The sequence below is a fragment of the Neolamprologus multifasciatus genome, chromosome 4 (assembly GCF_963576455.1).
Source record: "Neolamprologus multifasciatus chromosome 4, fNeoMul1.2, whole genome shotgun sequence".
Classification (NCBI taxonomy): Eukaryota; Metazoa; Chordata; class Actinopteri; order Cichliformes; family Cichlidae; genus Neolamprologus; species Neolamprologus multifasciatus.
In genome coordinates, this window is record NC_140442.1 from 13,552,618 (window position 1) to 13,571,114 (window position 18,497).

The following is an 18,497-nucleotide window of genomic DNA, read 5'->3' on the forward strand; positions in this document are numbered from 1 at the left end:
GCAGAGAGGGCAGGATCAAGTGTCCCTGAACCCTCCCTTAGTTCTGCTGCAATAGTGCTAGGGTGCTGGGGGCTTTCCATGATGCAATTAGTTTTCCGTTTTCAGTCACCCATGCACCTCTTTGCATTTAATCATTAGCTATTTTGATTGTTATATAATAATAGACAGAAGACACCTGATTGTTTTGGGGTTCTCTCTATTATTTTAGGTCTTTACCTTACAATATAAAGGCAATTGTCATGATTTGGTGCTATATAAATAAAACTGAATTGAACTTAAGAGAACAAAAGGGCAAGTATTTGAGCACCACCTGGAGTCTATCTGCCTATCAGCTCCAAGCAGCCTGGATATTCTTCTTTGGCATCAACGAACAGTGCTGGGGTCTGAACTCAAAAACGAATGCATTACAAATTACTTGTTATTCTTATTAAAAGTGATGCAGTGTGATACTTAAAACCTCATCAAAGAACGTAACTACTCCATTCAATACTTTCTCGTTATTCTGTAACATGACCTGAAACGGATCATCACATAATTACCAGTTAACAATATAAACCTATAGGCTACAGTCCCACAAACAGACACAAATCTCCATCCTAATGAGGACACAGATGTGAACTTTTCCTTTGACTGACTACTCATCACTGCTTTTGCCTCTTTTGAATCTCTGGCTGCTGGGCTGGGGTCAGCATGTGCAGATGTTTGCAAAAAAAGGAACATGTCTGTGAAGGTTATCAGTCATCCAGGCCATCGTAGTCTAAGGAGCTTGGAAAAAGAAAAGCATTTGGACTTCTTTAAGTTGCTTGAAGATGTTTCTCCTCTCATCCAATAAGCTTCTTCAGCTCTTGGGTCAAATGGTGGAGAGTCCGAGATTTAAGAGATTTCTCCCCAAGAGGGACAATGGACCCTCTAATGATCGTCTACCTAATCACATGAGCCAAGGTGTGAAAACAGGTGTGGGTCACAATCAGCCCAGGTTTCGAGTAAGCTCATTGTGAAACCTCACCCAACCCTATCAAAAAAAAAAAAGAAAAAAGGAACAGCTAACAGTATAATGAATTTTTTTCCACGTTGCCATCATACTCCTGCGCTTTTGTGGAATAAAAATAAAGATACTGTTCACATCTCCACTCCTCCCCTCTGCCATCAGTTGACTGTAGTGCAAGTGCACAAGGAGAAAAAGACATGTTTGATTTTTATGTTTTATTCCTTTGCGCCTTTGTAACGGAAGTAATGACATCACTTTAAAGTGGTTACTGAATTTAGTACAGCATTACATTATTACCTCAGTGCTGTGTATTTATTGTCCTTCTGCATTCAGTTCTCATCTGATCTCTTCCTTTCGATGTCAAAGGAGCTTGCAAAGAATAGCGTCTGGACATCTTTAAGTTACTTGAAGACGTTTCACCTCTCATCCGAGAGGTGAAACCTCTCATCTCTCTTCCTTTCGATAATTAGCTTATTTTTGCAAGGTTTGATTTATTTGTGTCCTATATTAAAGGCCTGAAAATATTGTTCTAGTCCCTCAAATTCACTACACCAGAGTGAGAACGGTCATTTCTAAAACAAGCACAGGGCTGGAAATAGCCATTTAACCATGAAGTAACCAATCATAATACTATTCACTCACCCACTCATAGGTAACCAAAAGGTCACGCACATTGCAACAAATTACAAAGCACAAACTATTTGCCAACAATGGTACAAAAATAATTAAAAATAATTATACAAGACACAATGACATATACTCTCAAATGCATGAAATACAGTACTACAATACATTGGTTTTGCCTTTATTTCAAAAGCCAGTATATTTTTTCCTGCAACTCATTTAGCTTCCTAATATAATGTTGTAGTTTGTTATTATGACCACTGGAGGGTCAACCATAACTCAAAATGCTCATCTTATTCTTCCAGCTGTCTTGAATGCAAATACAAATGTTTCCAGTGGAAAAAAAATTAATTAGATGTATTTTCTATTATTGCTGTTGTTATTGTGTTACAGTTACTCATGTACTTTGTCCCCATACAAAGAATGGTCATGAAATGTTATAGCAAACAACTGACAGGAAACATTTATGTCTTTAAAGAGTCAAGAAAGACTAACCTAACCTCCTCCTCTTTGCTCTGTATTCATCATATTCAAATGATTAAAGAAAAAAAAAAAGAGATCGTAAATCAGGAAGTTGTTAATACCCCAGCAGCTATGATAAAGGTTGTGGCAGGATGTCACAAGTAGAAAAGCAACACTGTGAGGTTATCAGAGAAGTGGCTAGACAGTGTGACAAAATAAAGCATCGTACTCATTTGCAGATAGTTTATTTTCAGAAGTGCAACACAGCACTGCTCCACTACACAGCAGACTTGGACGTCGTGTTTGAGATAAACGGTGATCATCAAAAACCATGGATTACAATGTCAACATTTGTGAAACAGATATCGACTACGAGTAAGTCTCTTTAAAAAAAAAAAAGTTTTTTAAAAATATTTTTCTGTGATGTAAGTAAGTAATAAAGATGTATTTCTATAGCACCTTTTCAGGTAAAATTACAAAGTGCTTCACTTCAAATAAAAATAGCAAAAAGGGGGAATAGACAATGAGACACAATAACATGCTACCTAAACGCTAGTTTGCAGTTTATTAATTTGGTTTGTCAGAGAAAAAACATAATGAAGCTGTTACCACAAATCAACATTTATTAGATTAGGGTATTTCCTGTAAACATGTTATTTATACATTAGTTTGCCTATAAAAACACATAATTCACACGTTCAAGGCCTGGGATAATAGGTGATGCGTTTAATGCCAGAGGAGTGCCGAGTGTCTGTTTTAACCATGACTAACGAGGAACACACATTTTCTGTAGTACAATTTAAAAATGTCTTGTTACAGAGCAGAGCTTTTTCTAATCCGAACATTTTTTAAATAATCAAATGGAAAGTCTTTTACAGATGTAGCTTCTCATTGGTTGAAAATGGTTGAAGTAAACTGTAAGTAAACAACAAACACAGACAGGCTCCTTTTTTTTTTACTTTTAGTAGCCTACATGTCCAATCTGTTTGGCTGATGAAAGTCAGTCTCAAAGTTAATATTTGCTGCCTCGAATCCAAATCTCACCTGTGTGGGGTTTGAACAATCAAAGTCTATGCTGTACAGAGGGCACCGTGGGAGAGAGAACATCTATTCAGAATTTCCATTTCCAATGATTCTGGGAAATAAAGCAGTCAGCCACTCACAGGTGTTCAGGTTTACATTATACCTTCCATATGCAACGTACGCCAAAACAGCCTGTTGAGAGAAATTTAAATTAGTACATTAATTGTTCGCACAAGAGATTCCAAACCAACTGTGAGTTGTATGTCAGAAATACCCAGGTGATGATTGAGAAGAAGGAGAAAGCAATGGCAGCTCGGGCAGCATCAGCCATGACATATTCGGAGTTAGTTCTGGTCCACTGGTTGAGCAAGACACAGAAGCAGATGAACCACAGGACGGTCATAGCCACTGTCAGGTGATTCAAAGCAGAGAAACAAATTCAGGGGAAAAGATTAGAGCTGATGACAGCTTCAAGTTATAACAGGTTGCGCTTCCTTCTTTTGCACTCTTTTGTTCCTTTAATGAACTATATGGCATAGAAGTTAAAGCTGACTTACTGGAGAAGGCCAGATCTCCTTTGACAATGCGATCTTTCGCTGTGGCACCAGAGATCTTTGAAATGATGACGTCCAGGATGGGGAACACAACACAAGCCACAAAGGCCAGGACTCCAACTCCCACCGCATAGCTGCATACGCATTCATTGTTGTTAAACATGCAGGTGCCATTTGCTTTACTCGTGGGGCTATAGTAGCCTTGGTCTGAGATGGTTCCAAAAACCACAATGGCAAATACCTGCAAAGGGGAGACACTCAGGGTTCAGTCCTGGGTGAAGTGGTAAACACTGCAAGATCATGATATTGCAAGAAAGCAGTCTAAAAAAAGAAAACAAAATAGCTATCAACATCCACTTGCTTGCCTACACAGAATGTCAAACATGAAATAAACATGTTTGACATGTTTCTGGAAAAAAGATATTCCCATAGTCCTGTAGGTGGGGCACTGCTCTGGACTACAGATTGGTGATTGCAGAGAGAAATCAAACTACAAACCTTCCACCTGTTTTACCTCCTCCTGCTGCAGCCACCGCAAATACTAAATAAATATATGAATATAAATACTTTAAAGCATTGACTTCCTTGTTTGTGATAGTGTTGATTTGCATCTTTTTCTAAGTTATTTTTATATAGTCAATTAGCTACGCTTACTATTGTATGATTAAGAGAAGGCGCTGCTTAAAATTTTGTGCTATAAAAAAGGAAGCGCACCTTCTCTGACTTTTAAATGTAAATTTCAACTACAGGAGCAAATAAACTTTAAAGCCTTTAAGACATGTCACTCATCATCAGGTGGCAGTGTGGTGACACAGGGTTATTTGCTACTATCGGTCGGTGCATAGTTTACATTTAATTTACAGTTAATTAAAATGTTTAAACCTGTCTACACTGGGTGTTCATGCCTCATGTAGACAGGTTTTAGCACATATATCTAAAAACCCGCATTAGTCACTACTTTGCAGTGAGTAATGTGGCTGGCTAACTCTGATACTAATATAATTTCACTCACCCAGCACAGGGTGCGCAAAACAGTCTGTTTTATAAATCTCCTCCAATCAAAAGAATCATTATCCAATGAGGGTAGATTGCCAGTGTTTTCCATTTTACTCCACAAAAATTGCCTATCAGACAGTTTTAAGTTAAAAAGAAAAGCCTTCCTATTACAGTTGGGTACTTTCGATTTGTTGAACAATCTTCCTGAAAAGCACCTCGTAGGTGCCGTGGAAACTGGCCTTACAACATGCTATGCATTAGTGTGAAAAAAAGAACAGGTTAAACTCGTTTGCAATGCATCTGCCAAGTGGATGAAAAGTTGTGAAAATGATGAACACGACGCGCACACGCATGGGGAGATGCCAGGCTATAACTGACAGTGTTTCTACTGTGTTTTTATTCTTTTTTTTTAAATCCACATCTACTTTTACTGCATTGTTGTGATTAAAAATGAAGCCATTAGTGATGGGATTTCCGGCTCTTTTTAGAGAACCGTCTCTTTCGGTTCGGCTCACTAAAAAGAGCCGGCTCTTTCGGCTCCGAACCGGCTCTTCAGGTTGTTTTGTTGCTTTAATTAATTTATTATTAACAATAATATAAAATTATGCACAAAAGGAATTACTAATGTAAAAAAAAGTAGTTTTATTTATACATGTTTATATATAAATATATGTGGTGGCCCCTAGAGACAAAACGCGTACAAACTCCAAAACACATTTCTAGCATGAACTGAACTTCCAAAACAGAGCTACCTAGATCACTTAAATTACACAATTGAAAGCATGAAAGCATATGTGTATTGTTTGTGTATTTATACACAAGCATTCATATATAGTCAACTAATTAAAAAAAAAAAAAGTTCATTTACCTGTTACTACCACACACCAAATCCGGTCGTTGGTACTTGCTGCCTTGTGTAGCCACTAGGTAACAAACACTCAACACTGCCCCTAGCATCCTGGAGCACTTCTGTTGTCTTTTGTACGTGTTTTGAGTTTTTATGTGCTTCTGAGCTTTTACGTGTTTTGGAGTTTGTACGTGTTTTTACGTGTTTTGGAGTTTTTACGTGTTTTGGAGTTTGTACGTGTTTCAGGGTTTGTACGTGCTTCAGAGTTCGTACGTGTTTTGGAGTTTGTACGTGCTTTGTCTGTAGGGGCCACCGTAAATATATTTTTATTTATTCACTCCACATAAAATGCAATAAATAAATCATATAATACAAAAATCAACTATTCACATTTCAACTTTTAACTATTTAAATTTTCAGCTTTTTCCTTTTACAAATTTAAAGTGAAACAACACAAAACACTGCAAACCACAACACAATTAAATAGAAATTATAATATGAAAACAAAAAGAACATGCATATTCTCTGTCATTTGGGCCTGCATGAATAAACTTTCTGAATCCTTTATCATCCGCAACTGAAAATAGTTGTGGATGATTACTATACCTTTCTAATGTGACGTTGTTGCCCCTGGCTCTCTTTCTCTCTCTCCCTCCTGCTCTGTTCCTCAGTGTTGCCAACTCCTCAGTAAGGAAAATCGCTATTGGCTGTCCTAAAAGTCGCTAGAAGTCGCTAAATGATGTCATCACCTAATTTGCATAATTGGTCATGTTAATGTAATTGTAATCTATGTTGTTGGAGAGAGAAATAACATCGTGAAAGAGACATAAAGTGAGTAAAAAACGTCCTAAATGCATTTAGAATTTATTTAGAACTACAAATTAAATTAATTTTAGCAATTATTGTTTTTTTAATGTCACAATTCCAACCCTGCTCCTTTACCCGGGCTTGGACCGGCAAAAGTGACCCGAAATAGGCACTCTGGTGGAGTTACTTTGTGTGTGTGTGTGTTTATAAGTAGTTTTAAACCTTGTGATCCACAAAACAGCATAAGAGTAAAAGAAGAACTGACTGCGTTACAGCACCCGCTGCTTGTTGAGAGTAAAAGCGATATGCGCTTTCACATTTTTTTAAGCAACTTTTTTTAGAAAAAAAGTCGCTAGGGGGTCTGAAAACTAGCTAAATATAGCGACAAAGTCGCTAAATTGGCAACACTGCTGTTCCTGTGCTACTGAGTGTAAATACCGCCCCTCCCCCCTCTGCCCAGCGTAAAGCACAAGGCTCGCATGCGAAAAAAAAGTGCCAGAGAGAGTGTGAGAGAAAGAGAAAAAAAAACCCATGGCTCACGACAAGGAGCCGGCTCGCATCATTCATGTCAGAGAACCGGCTCTAAGAGCCATTTCGTTCGCGACCGACCCATCACTAAAAGCCATTGCCAATCACAGGTTTTCCAGATTGCAGTATTACGTGGTGAATCAAAACCTGACGACACTTTTCTGTGTTCGTAATTCCATCAATTCTGGTAAAATGCCCAACACATAAAATGTAACCTATGGTCGAGCCGCCACTGTGTTTTAAAACTATAAACACTCATATCTGCACCTCTGTTGTTACGTCTTGCGTACATGTTAACCATGATTTGAACCAAAAACTTTCCAATCTGGGTTCATCGTAGTGATGTTTCGGTCGGAAACGAAATGGCTCTTAGAGCCCACTCTTTGACGTGAATGACGCGAGCCGGCTCCTTATCGCAAGCTGTGGGTTTTTTCTTCTTTCTCTCACCCTCTCTCTCGCACTTTTTTTCAGCTTCACTCCGCATGCGAGCCTTGTGCTTTACGCTGGGAAGAGGGGGGGAGGGGTGGTAGTTACACTCAGTAGCACAGGAACAGAGCAGGAGGGAGAGAGAGAAAGAGAGCCAGGAACAACAATGTCACATTAGAAAGGTATAGTAATCATCCACAACTATTTTCAGTTGCAGATGATAAAGGATTCAGAAAGTTTTTTCATGCAGGTCCATACAACAGAGAATATGCATGTTCTTTTTGTTTTCATATTATAATTTCTATTTAATTGTGTTGTGGTTTGCAGTGTTTTGTGTTGTTTCACTTTAAATTTGTAAAAGGAAAAAGCTGAAAATTTATATAGTTAAAAGTTGAAATGTGAATAGTTGATTTTTGTATTATATGATTTATTTATTACATTTTATGTGGAGTGAATAAATAAAAGTATATTTACAGTGGCCCCTACAGACAAAGCACATACAAACTTCAAATCACGTACAAACCCTGAAGCACGTACAAACTCCAAAACACGTAAAAACACGTAAAAATTCTAAAACACGTAAAAACTCCAAAACACGTAAAAACACGTACAAACTCCAAAACACGTAAAAACACGTACAAACTCCGAAGCACGTACAAACTCCAAAACACGTAAAAACGCAGAAGAACATAAAAACTTAAAACACATACAAAACACAACAGAAGTGCTCCAGGATGCTAGGGGCAGTGTTGAGCTTTTGTTACCTAGTGGCTACACAAGGCAGCAAGTATCAACGACCGGATTTGGTGTGTGGTAGTAACAGGTAAATGAACTTTTTTTTTTTTAATTATTTGACTATATATGAATGCTTGTGTGTAAATACACAAACAATACACATATGCTTTCATGCTTTCAATTGTGTAATTTAAGTGATCTAGGTAGCTCTGTTTTGGAAGTTCAGTTCATGCTAGAAATGTGTTTTGGAGTTTGTATGTACTTTTTGGAGTTTGTACGTGTTCTGTCTCTAGGGGACACCGGATATATTTATATATAAACATATATAAATAAAACCACTTTTTTTTACATTAGTAATTCCTTTTTTGCATAATTTTATATTATTGTTAATAATAAATTAATTAAAGCAACAAAACAACCTTTTTAGTGAGCCGAACCGAAAGAGCCGGTTCTCTAAAAAGAGCCGGAAATCCCATCACTAGTTCATCGCTCCACCAGACCTGCTGCCACTGATTTTCACTCCACTTCTTGTGCAACTTGGCATATCTCGGACAAACACTGAAAACATTTCTGATGAGGTTTCAGTGAATAAAAGATGGATTAAATAAAGTTTCAAATGCATCTTTTAGGTCCTGTTTTTGGTCTTACTTGGAAATTTTTTCTATTTTTATGGATTTTCAGGTCCTGTCCATTTGCTGTATATATTATTTCCTTTTCCTTTTTACGCTCACTGCTTCTTCTTTTGTGGTCCACTTGTTCAATTTCCTCAAATTCGTAAGGACTCACTGACCAACATGCAAAGATATGCCAAGTTTTCAGCTAATAGCTGTGTGAGTTAAAATATACAAGAGCCTAAAGATACAATTTAAAATGGTCAGTTGTGGTTGTTTCCTCAGTTGTCTTTTATGTGTAGACATAACGCTGTTTCCTCACTTGAGTTAGGGTCCATTTTTATGCATAAATGATGCAAAGTTCAGAGTTAGGCGGCGTAACAGAAGAAAAAAGCACTCCCCTGAAAATAAGTGAAAAAGCAGCCAATGTCCAAAGAAAAACTCCAAAACCTATTCATATAAAACAACATGCGCTATAACTTCTCTTCATGTTGGTCAAAATGTCTGTGAAGGTTCTCAGTCATCCAGGTCATCGTAGTCAAAGGAGCTTGCAAAGAAAAGCGTCTGGACTTCTTTAAGTTACTTGAAGACGTTTCACCTCTCATCCGAGAGGCTTCTTCAGTTCTAAGGTCAAATGGTGGAGAGTCCCAGATATAACCCTAGTGGGAGTGTCCCCCCACAGAGGGACAAAAGGACCCCCTGATGATCCTCTAATCGCCTGAGCCAAGGTGTGGAACTGGGTGTGGGTCCCAATCAGCCAGAGTTTCAGGTGATTTCATTGTGAAACCTGGCCCCACCTTATCATGCGAATTCCTGAGGTCAGATGGCCCAGGGTGTGAGTGGGCGTTAAGGCGTCTGGGAAGGGATCTCAAAACTGGATTATAGATGGCAGAGAGTTGGTGTCGTAAACCACCGCCTCTGTTCAAAGATGGTCGCTCATCTGACCTCAGGAATTCGCATGATAAGGTGGGGCCAGGTTTCACAATGAAATCACCTGAAACTCTGGCTGATTGGGACCCACACCCAGTTCCACACCTTGGCTCAGGCGATTAGAGGATCATCAGGGGGTCCTTTTGTCCCTCTGTGGGGGGACACTCCCACTAGGGTTATATCTGGGACTCTCCACCATTTGACCTTAGAACTGAAGAAGCCTCTCGGATGAGAGGTGAAACGTCTTCAAGTAACTTAAAGAAGTCCAGACGCTTTTCTTTGCAAGCTCCTTTGATGTTGGTCAAAGGTTTTGGGGACTTTTGGTCATTATTCTGTTTACTGCCTTGTAGGAATCTGGCAGATGGAGAACCAGCTCAGGATTTCTCCTTCATTCCCATCAATGAGCCAGAAACCAGCACCCAAAATTGCCCTGAAATACTGGAGATGGAAGTCTTTAAAGAATGCACAGGTACAATGACTCAGTGTTTGCTGTTTACACCCCAGTGAAATGTTAGAATCCAATTTCTATCTGTAGTTTTATTTTTGATGTCTACACATTATAAAACCTGTCATTTTGTAGATGTACAGTCAAACAGAAGCAGTTACACGAGTGACGAATCACTCGACAGAGAAGAGATCAGCCATCTGCAGAGACATGGCTGGTCGGCTGCAACAGTAAAGGTGCTCGCCTCGATGCCTAGTCGCACTGCAGGTGAGGGGAAAATCTCTCCGTGCTGTCTAAATGTTTGCTAGGATTTATTCACACGTGTTAACTACAACATTTGTTCAAAACAAAATTCCTCATCCACACAGAATTAAATAAATCCCGGCGAGTGCGATATCAGGCCTCATCCCATGAATCTCCTCACCTCTCCAGACCAGTCCAGGGTGCCTCTGTTCTGGCAGAGGTGGAGGAAATCAACACTGAAGGTGGCATTTGCTAATTTTTTGACAGGTGTTAACAAGTGTTTTCGTTCTACTTTTAACCCTCTCACTGCAGTGAGATCTGACCCCTCTTATTCCACAGATTCCAATTTGTGCACCGCTGAAAATAATATGGACCAGCTGGTGTCCAGCCTCCAAGGCCTCTCAGTAAGTGAAGGCACCCGCAAGCTGCGAGCAATGCCACTTAGCTTGGCAGATAAGATCGAAATCAGGTACGTGAGACACAAACCACTGGCGTGACCAGAGGAGTCGTGCAATGGAAATCACGATCAGTACTTTACGTCATCTTCAAGAATCTTAGAATCCATTTGGATGGAGTCTCACCATTTTTGACAATTATTCCATCGCCCTATCTTCTTCTAGAAAAGTTGCTTTCAGTTTAAAAACTGAAAGTTCATTCATCGGCAGAAATATACCCTGCTACACTCATCTAAGCATGTACATTTCAATGGTAGGTGCAAACAGCGTACACAGTGATAAGATTTCGCCATGTGTGTAGGCAACACGCTCATGTAACTTTCCCCTCAGACTTGGCGCCACTGCCTCTTTAGCTGCCTGCCCGTCTTCAGTTCGTTCAAATTGTGGCATTCAGCCTTGAAGACACTGAGCGGACGTTACGGAACCGGCGTGCTGTCCTACTTCCTTTTTCTGAGAACACTCCTGTTCCTTAACCTTCTCCTCTTTGTCATCACTGGCTTGTTCCTAATCATCCCACAAGCCATCAACCCTCCTCCTAGTCCTAAAGCAGACTTCAGTGGTATTGAGCTTCTCACGGGCACGGTGAGGTGGCTGTACATCATATCCCAGCTGTATTTACAAGCTTATTTCAGCGACAAAGAAACCAGAGAACATTAAACTATCTTTAATGTTTTCTTTGACAGGGCTACTTTTCTGACAGCTTGATGTTTTACGGCTATTACTCCAATGAAACATTACCTGGAGACCAATACCGAATGCCAGCAGCCTATTTCTTTACCATTGGCTTCACCCTCTTCATTATCTGCATCATCCTTGTGTACAGGTGGAACTCTAACTCAATTACTTATGCTTTAATTCTATTTTTGTTGTGTCTTTTTTGGTTATACTGGGTGTTTTTTTGTTTTTTTTTGACAGGTTGTCCAAATCCTTCGGAAAAAACTTTCAAGTCCTCAAATCTAACGAGAATATGGCTGTGAAAGTTTTTTCTTGCTGGGACTTTAAAGTGAGCAAGAAGATATCTGTCAGACTCCAGTCTGAGAAAATCAGCACTCAGCTCAAAGTACGACCTTATATGAATACTCACTGAAGTGTGAAACTTTTCTTTTGGTTCTTGTTTTGTTGAAATTCTTTTTAAAATAGACCAAACAAACCAAGCTATTTAAAAAGGGTTTCTTTACACTGAATGCTTTCTTGATGATTCTTAGCAACAAGTATTTCAGTTTTCGCAGCAGTCTTTGTCAGTTTGACATCACACATAGTAGTGTTTGTGGTTATCGTTTGCTCACAGGAACCTGATCACATGTTCACGTGTTATGTCACCCTCGGGGCCATGTTCTTAGTTTAAAAAGAACAAGCACCCTATTTGAAAGGCTTCGTTTACAAATGGTGCTTTTCCAACAGGAGCAGCTGTCTGAGATGATCAAGGGAGAAGACAAAAAGACCTGCATGCAACAACTTTACTGCCTTATTGTTCATCTGTTGGCGTGGACCGCATGCTTAATAAGCATTTTCTTGGGCACCATAGGAGTGCACTACCTGTCAGGAAAAAAATTCAACTTCAACGTCAAGGTACATTGTTGGTAAAAGGAAATGGTAGCATTCATGCACAGTCAAGCACCATAAGTATGTAAATTTTAATTCCCCACCCACTGTGGTTAGCTACTTCTTCTTTTCTTTCCTGCTAGACCTTTTGATATCTTTGTCTGTCTACTTTGTGTGATAATAAGCGCCCCCCCACCCCACATGCACACACACACACAAAAACCCCCAAAAAGATACTGGTGCTTCAAAGCTTTTCTGTGCAAGGACAAATAATAATAGAAATAACAGGAATAATATAGAAGTAATAAACTTTTGTGTTATCATCTCATGACTCACAAGGCTCAAGATGGTCCTGAACACCTGCATATACAGTGCGGTGAAAAAGTACTTGACCTCTTCCTTATTTCGTAGATTTTTGCATATTGCACGCGTTTCAGACCTTCAAAATAAATGCTACATGCAGTTTTGACATTATTTCATTTATTAGGGGAAAAAAGCTGCCAAAACCTACCTGACAATGTGTGAAAAAGTAACTGCGCCTAAACCTAACAGCTGATCGTATCACCCTTGGCTCAGCTTTCTAAAACATTCGGTTCATCGCAGTTAATTCACGATTAACAAGAGAGGGCAACTACTTTTTCACAGCACTGTACATACTCAAAGCGGTGTCGCCAATTTCACTCTTCTCTTTCTGAATAAGTCTAAAGACAATTCTTTAGTAATAAATCAGAATCAGTCAACATTAGCAGATTGACTTCCAGTATAACCTGGACACGTCCCCATGATATCAAACACAACTGCAGGTAGATGGTATGAGAGGATTACTGATACTATATCAATACTTCATTTTTAAATATCATGGTTGTCAAGACGATCTTACTTCAGTTGCATATAATGTTTAAGCGGAACGTCATTTCTTGTTTTGATTATAACTTGTTCGTCTGCATTTTTCATTGTGATTTAGACCAATTTAAAAGCCCACAATCTGCCCAAAGACACTGAGTTGCTGGTCTTGTCAGCAGTGGTGTCGGGCATTAACCTGTTACTCCCTGGCTTCTTCAACTTGTGCGTTTGGGCAGAGCAATATGAATCACCTGGCACACGTGTCTATGTCTCTGTCTTCAGGTAAGGAAAAACAAGGAAAACACTCAAAAGAAGTTTTCAAATGAATAACATAGTTCAACACGATGTAAAATTATTATTTACTGATAGTGAGAACATTTACAATGTCTTTGTTATGTGGATTGATTGAAGTTTAAATATTTATAATAAAGTATTTGATCATTTATTTTTCAGGAACCTGCTGTTGAAGGTCAGTGTTATTGGAGTTCTATGTTATCGCTGGCTGGAGAGCATTCCAGCCAATGGTCTGGAGGTTGGTAACATCCTTACGCTCTTACATGATTCAGCACTCAGTTACTGTATGCAATTGTTTTTATTCCTTAAAGAAAGCTTTTTGGATGCAGATGTTTAACACATGCGATATTATAGCTACAGTTTTGGAATCTGAAAGCATTTAACATCCACATTTTTACATTTTTTTCAGTGTTGGGAGAGTTCAGTTGGCCAAGAACTGTACCGGCTCCTTGTGATGGACTTCATCGTTACGGTGCTTTACACTTTTTTGGGAGAGTTCCTATGGAGGCAAGTTTACCAGTTAGAGCCAGATCGGGTGATTGGTTTTACTTCTGTTTTAAGCCAAAGCCTAATTCTTCCCCTGTAGGGTCTTTTCCCAGACAATCCTGCAAAAGAAAAGAAAGCCAGTGTTCGACATTGCTCGTAACGTGTTGGAGCTCATATACGGGCAAACTCTTACATGGTGATTATTCAGTAAAAACACAGCTTTAATATCAGCGTTAAAAAGGAAAACCAGTGGTCATGTGTTGCATTTCTTCTTGTAGGATCGGAGTTCTGTTTGCACCACTTCTTCCTGGAGTCCAACTAATAAAACTGATTGTGTTGTTTTACATGAAGAAGGTTGGTAGAGTGTGTATGCAGTGGGGCTGTAGTACCGTATGCCAAGACTGCATTGCAAACATGATTCTTCCTCTTTGTTTTCCAGAGAAGTCTCATTCTCAACTGTCAGGCCTCGAGAAAGCCCTGGAGGGCCACTCAAATGACAACGCTGTTCATTTGCATACTGTGGTTCCCCTCATTTCTTGGCACTGTCGTGACTATCATTTATACAGTATGGACGTAAGTATAACAATCTTCTTGGAATGCACGTAAGCGTTTTCATGCTTATAGAGTGAAAACGCTTGTGAGCGTTTCAAAACCACAAACACGCAGCTCGCTAAAAACAAACCTTAAGTAAAACAACAATCTCTTAAGTACAAACTAAAACTACAACTGGAATATTTTTACCCTGAAGGTCTGGCCTGGAAATGACATTTTCTCAAGAAAGACCAAAACCAATAGTTTAAACTTAACGATTACAATCTATGTATTCAAACCTTTCTATATTCACTTGCTACTGTATTAGGTACACTTTGAAGTAACAGGCTGGACACTCTTTTGCCTTCAGAACTGCTGTAATGAATCAACACTGAGCCGCAATCACACAGGAAGAAAACAAAAACAGGAAATAAGAGTAGGACAAGAGACATCTGGTAGATAAGCAGGCTGAAGGTTCCCACGTGATTCATCTTGAGTTGACTTGGAGTTTCCTCTCTGTGAATTCAAAACTACAGGAAAAGACAATGAGTTTACAAACTCATCAACTGATTCAGATCAGAGTAAACAAAAAAACACGAGACATAAAGGATCAGGCTAAAAAAGATGACAGTGAATATATATATATATATATATATATATACACTCTGTACTGTATCTTCTTAAATGCATCTGCCTGTCACGCACAGAATCAAACCCTCGGAAAACTGCGGCCCTTTCAGGAATCTCACAACAATGTTTGAGGGAGGGCAGATGTCAACCAGGCACCTGGAGGATGCTCATCCAATCCTGAAGTGGCTCAGCTGGGTCTACGACTGTTTGGTAGAGAATCCAGTGTTTCTATTCCTCGCCAGTGGAGTCTTTCTGTGAGTGGTAATGATTACGCTCCTGTTTCTGCTATGTATTTCGTTTCATTAATTAGCAAGTCAGCGTTGTTTGTTGGTAGCAATTTGTAGCAGCAAGCGTCGCCTCCATTGAAACATTTAACGTTCGTGACTTACAGAAACGGTTTTACGCTCTTAAAATTTTGAAATGATCCATTGCTATTTTTGCTTTTGTTTTTGCAGAATGGTGATATACTTTCAGGCTCAAGTTGTTGATGGCCAGAGGAAAATCATCAGCCGGTTAGAAAAGCAGATTGAAAATGTATGCATAAGTTTGTCTATGTTAGCGGCATTTGTGAGTTTAAGCGCTAACACTCGCACCATGTTAAGGCTGACCCTGAAAATACTTCTTTCGTCTCTTCCCTCCTGGTTTTCACTTCTTCCTCCTGTCTTTTTGTCTGTGACATCATCTCTAAAGCTTACAGCCTACAGTCTCTTCTTCACCTCTCTTTTATACTGTCCTTTGCTTTGGATGGTTGACCCAGGTATTTAAACTCATCCATCTTCAGTACTTCTACTCCCCTCATCTTCACCTTTCCACCTGCTTCCGTCTCATTCATACACATATACTCTGTCTTACTTGTACTGACTTTCCTTTCTCTTCTCTCCAATGCATCCCTCCACATTTCCACTCTCTCTTCCTCCCGTTTTACTGACACCCAATAATTTGGACATTTAATACACGCTTTAATTTTTTTCCTGTCTTGATCATTGTAACTGACTTTTCATGTGCTTTTTATAATGCCGCTTCATGGTGATCTGAACAGACAAAAGAGCTTCCAGTGCTACTGAAAGGGCTTGCTACAAGCGTTCAAAGATCTGTGAAACATAGTCTCATAGTCTCTCATTTTATAGAGACAAACAACCATTTACGGGTAATTTAGAATCACCAATTAACCTAACTCTACACACAGCAAACTAGCCAGATTGTGGATTTGAACCCAGGTCCTGCTTGCTGTGAGGCAACAGCACTAACCATCCCACCACCAAGCTGTCAATCCAGGCTTAACAAACTAGGAAAGCTATGATTACAAGGCTTGATGCAGCATTTTCTGTATGTTTTTGTCCTTGACAGGTTAAACCGCAATAAATAGCAATAGGATACACGTGGTGTGGGTGTAGTTGTCTGCCTCTTAAAACTCCAGCGATTTTCCTGCAGTTTGACATCGAATGTGATTTCCGTGAGTCCAGGCAACTAACCACTCTTACTAGATTGTATCATGTCATCTCAACAAGAACAAATTAAGTTGCTGAATTTCATGCAGATGCTACATGATTTAATTACATTCACCATAGAAACATGAAATTATTTAGTTCAAATTACAAATTTGAATTTGAATGTAACAACCACCCAATTTCATCTTTTTGAGTGAGTTTTGATAGAAAATTTATGCCTATGTCTGTCTGAACTACTTTGGACTTTGGGAGGCCAAAGATGGTAAAAAAGCCTTTATGATTAGAGGAGCTGACTCACTCAAGGGCAACAAATCAGTGACTATCAGTGACCGAGATCTACCAGTATCCCTCAGGACCTTTATAGTTTGCTCAACCTCTGGTTTGCTTGTTAAAGACAAAGATCCCTGAAAGATAAATTGTTCAAAACATGGATCAGGCTCTGGGTTTGAATTGTTTTAATTAACCCCACCCCAGCTCCAACTTCCAAAGTTCAAACTCTGTCCGATGCTTTATCCTGAGCCTCCAACTGTAATCCTGCTAAACATTCCTTGAGAAATGCTTCTTCCTTTATTCCAGGAAGTGAAAAGAACTAATTGAGCTAGATCAATTTGCAATTTTGGGTGTGTCTCGATAGCAGCCAATTCCCCATCATCCACTGGCAGAGCAAATTTTGCTTGTGTAGCTCTATTAGGTGAAACTGGAGGACAAGATGAACCGAGCCCACAAGTTTGTTTGAGACCACATTTCTCAGATCTCTCATAAGCATTTGCTTGCTCACATTTAATTCAAAGTGTTATGCTATGGAAGACAAATCATCTTTTCTACACAAATACAATTCTGTCCATGAAGGTTCCTTCAGAAACTTAAGTCAGAAGCAACAGCTGCCATACTCAGCCCTGTTAACAGTCACCAAAAACACAAGATAAGATAAGAAACACAACATATAACTTTCACTATATAGTGTTTGGTTGAGAACAGGATCAGTCAGAGTTAACAACCAACATCAAGCTAGCCACAAACATAAACCTATCAAAAAGACCCGACATGGGTAGGCTCCTGCCTACATAGCAGAGCTTATAACAGCAGTCAACTTCTCTGATCATCAGTTTATAGTTCCACACTATTTATAACCAGAGGTGACCACGCTTTTCACGCAGTAGCTCTAAAACTTTGAAACAGCCTTTCTCAGCTCATCTGGTTGGCTCAGTCAGTATTTTATTACAGTTTTTAATTTATTTAATCAATTTATTTTTTAATAACTGCTGAAATCAAATTTTTGTCATTATTAATGTCAATGCATTGTGTTTTGTTTTAATGCTGTTCACAGGAGGGTAAGGACAAAAAGTTCCTCATTGCCAAATTGCAAGATTTATGCAAATAATCATCCCACTTCCTCTCAAGGGTGAGTATTCTCAATACTGCAGCTCTTCACTGAGGCTACATAATTTTTGTTTTGTTTAGTTTTTTTGCTTTGCACTAGTATTTCAAGTCAAAATATGAACTTTCTTTTCTTCTCCAGTCTCTGGCTGAACACACTGTGAACAAAGTGCACTCTCTCACTACACATCTCTCACTACGCAGCAGTTTGGCTCACCGAGAAGTATTTCGGCTTCTATATTATCTCAAAGCTGAGTTGATTGTCCAGATAAACAGGAATGTCTAAAACATGCTACAAAAACATGAACGAAATAAAAGTAAAACCAGTAACCGTAAAGTTTGCTATTTTTAAATATATTCCATGTTAATCTTGGTCATCTCTGAAAACTGAATCACTGACTGTTGGCACCTCAGCAGGGTTATTAATATTTATTTATAGGCTTTTATTATCACAGTGTACAATGATCTTCAATGTATTTTATGACAAGACAAAATAAAATTTCTTCTTTGTTTTTGTCCCTGTTGTTTCTTTTATCTGATCGGCTCAAACATGGCAAGTGTTAAATTCCGGTTCTTTCGGATTCTTTACGGCCAAAAAGACACGGCTCAAAAGTGGTCTTTTTACTTTAAAAAATGATCTTTTTTTTACATATCCGGATATGGAGACCTTAG

General features: G+C 39.0%; 2 protein-coding genes across 2 annotated transcripts; one reads left to right on the forward strand and one right to left on the reverse strand.

Annotated features, from left to right (window-relative positions):
• Positions 1 to 790: 790 nt before the first annotated feature.
• LOC146520010 (synaptogyrin-2-like) lies at positions 791 to 6,700 on the reverse strand. Its single transcript, XM_085157604.1, has 4 exons — positions 4,664 to 6,700; positions 3,655 to 3,892; positions 3,372 to 3,505; positions 791 to 3,289 (listed from the first exon to the last, which is right to left on the reverse strand). The coding sequence occupies exons 1-4, from the start codon at positions 4,754 to 4,756 to the stop codon at positions 3,182 to 3,184; spliced, it is 573 nt and encodes a 190-aa protein (XP_085013730.1). The 5' UTR covers positions 4,757 to 6,700; the 3' UTR covers positions 791 to 3,181.
• On the forward strand, positions 2,170 to 18,331 carry tmc6a (transmembrane channel-like 6a). Its single transcript, XM_085157603.1, has 20 exons — positions 2,170 to 2,449; positions 9,882 to 10,000; positions 10,112 to 10,243; positions 10,345 to 10,461; positions 10,559 to 10,688; positions 10,840 to 10,927; positions 11,005 to 11,256; positions 11,358 to 11,497; positions 11,590 to 11,734; positions 12,076 to 12,243; positions 13,181 to 13,341; positions 13,513 to 13,591; positions 13,763 to 13,860; positions 13,940 to 14,035; positions 14,118 to 14,193; positions 14,279 to 14,412; positions 15,078 to 15,254; positions 15,456 to 15,534; positions 17,776 to 17,850; positions 17,968 to 18,331. The coding sequence occupies exons 1-19, from the start codon at positions 2,406 to 2,408 to the stop codon at positions 17,827 to 17,829; spliced, it is 2,289 nt and encodes a 762-aa protein (XP_085013729.1). The 5' UTR covers positions 2,170 to 2,405; the 3' UTR covers positions 17,830 to 17,850; positions 17,968 to 18,331.
• Positions 18,332 to 18,497: the final 166 nt, after the last annotated feature.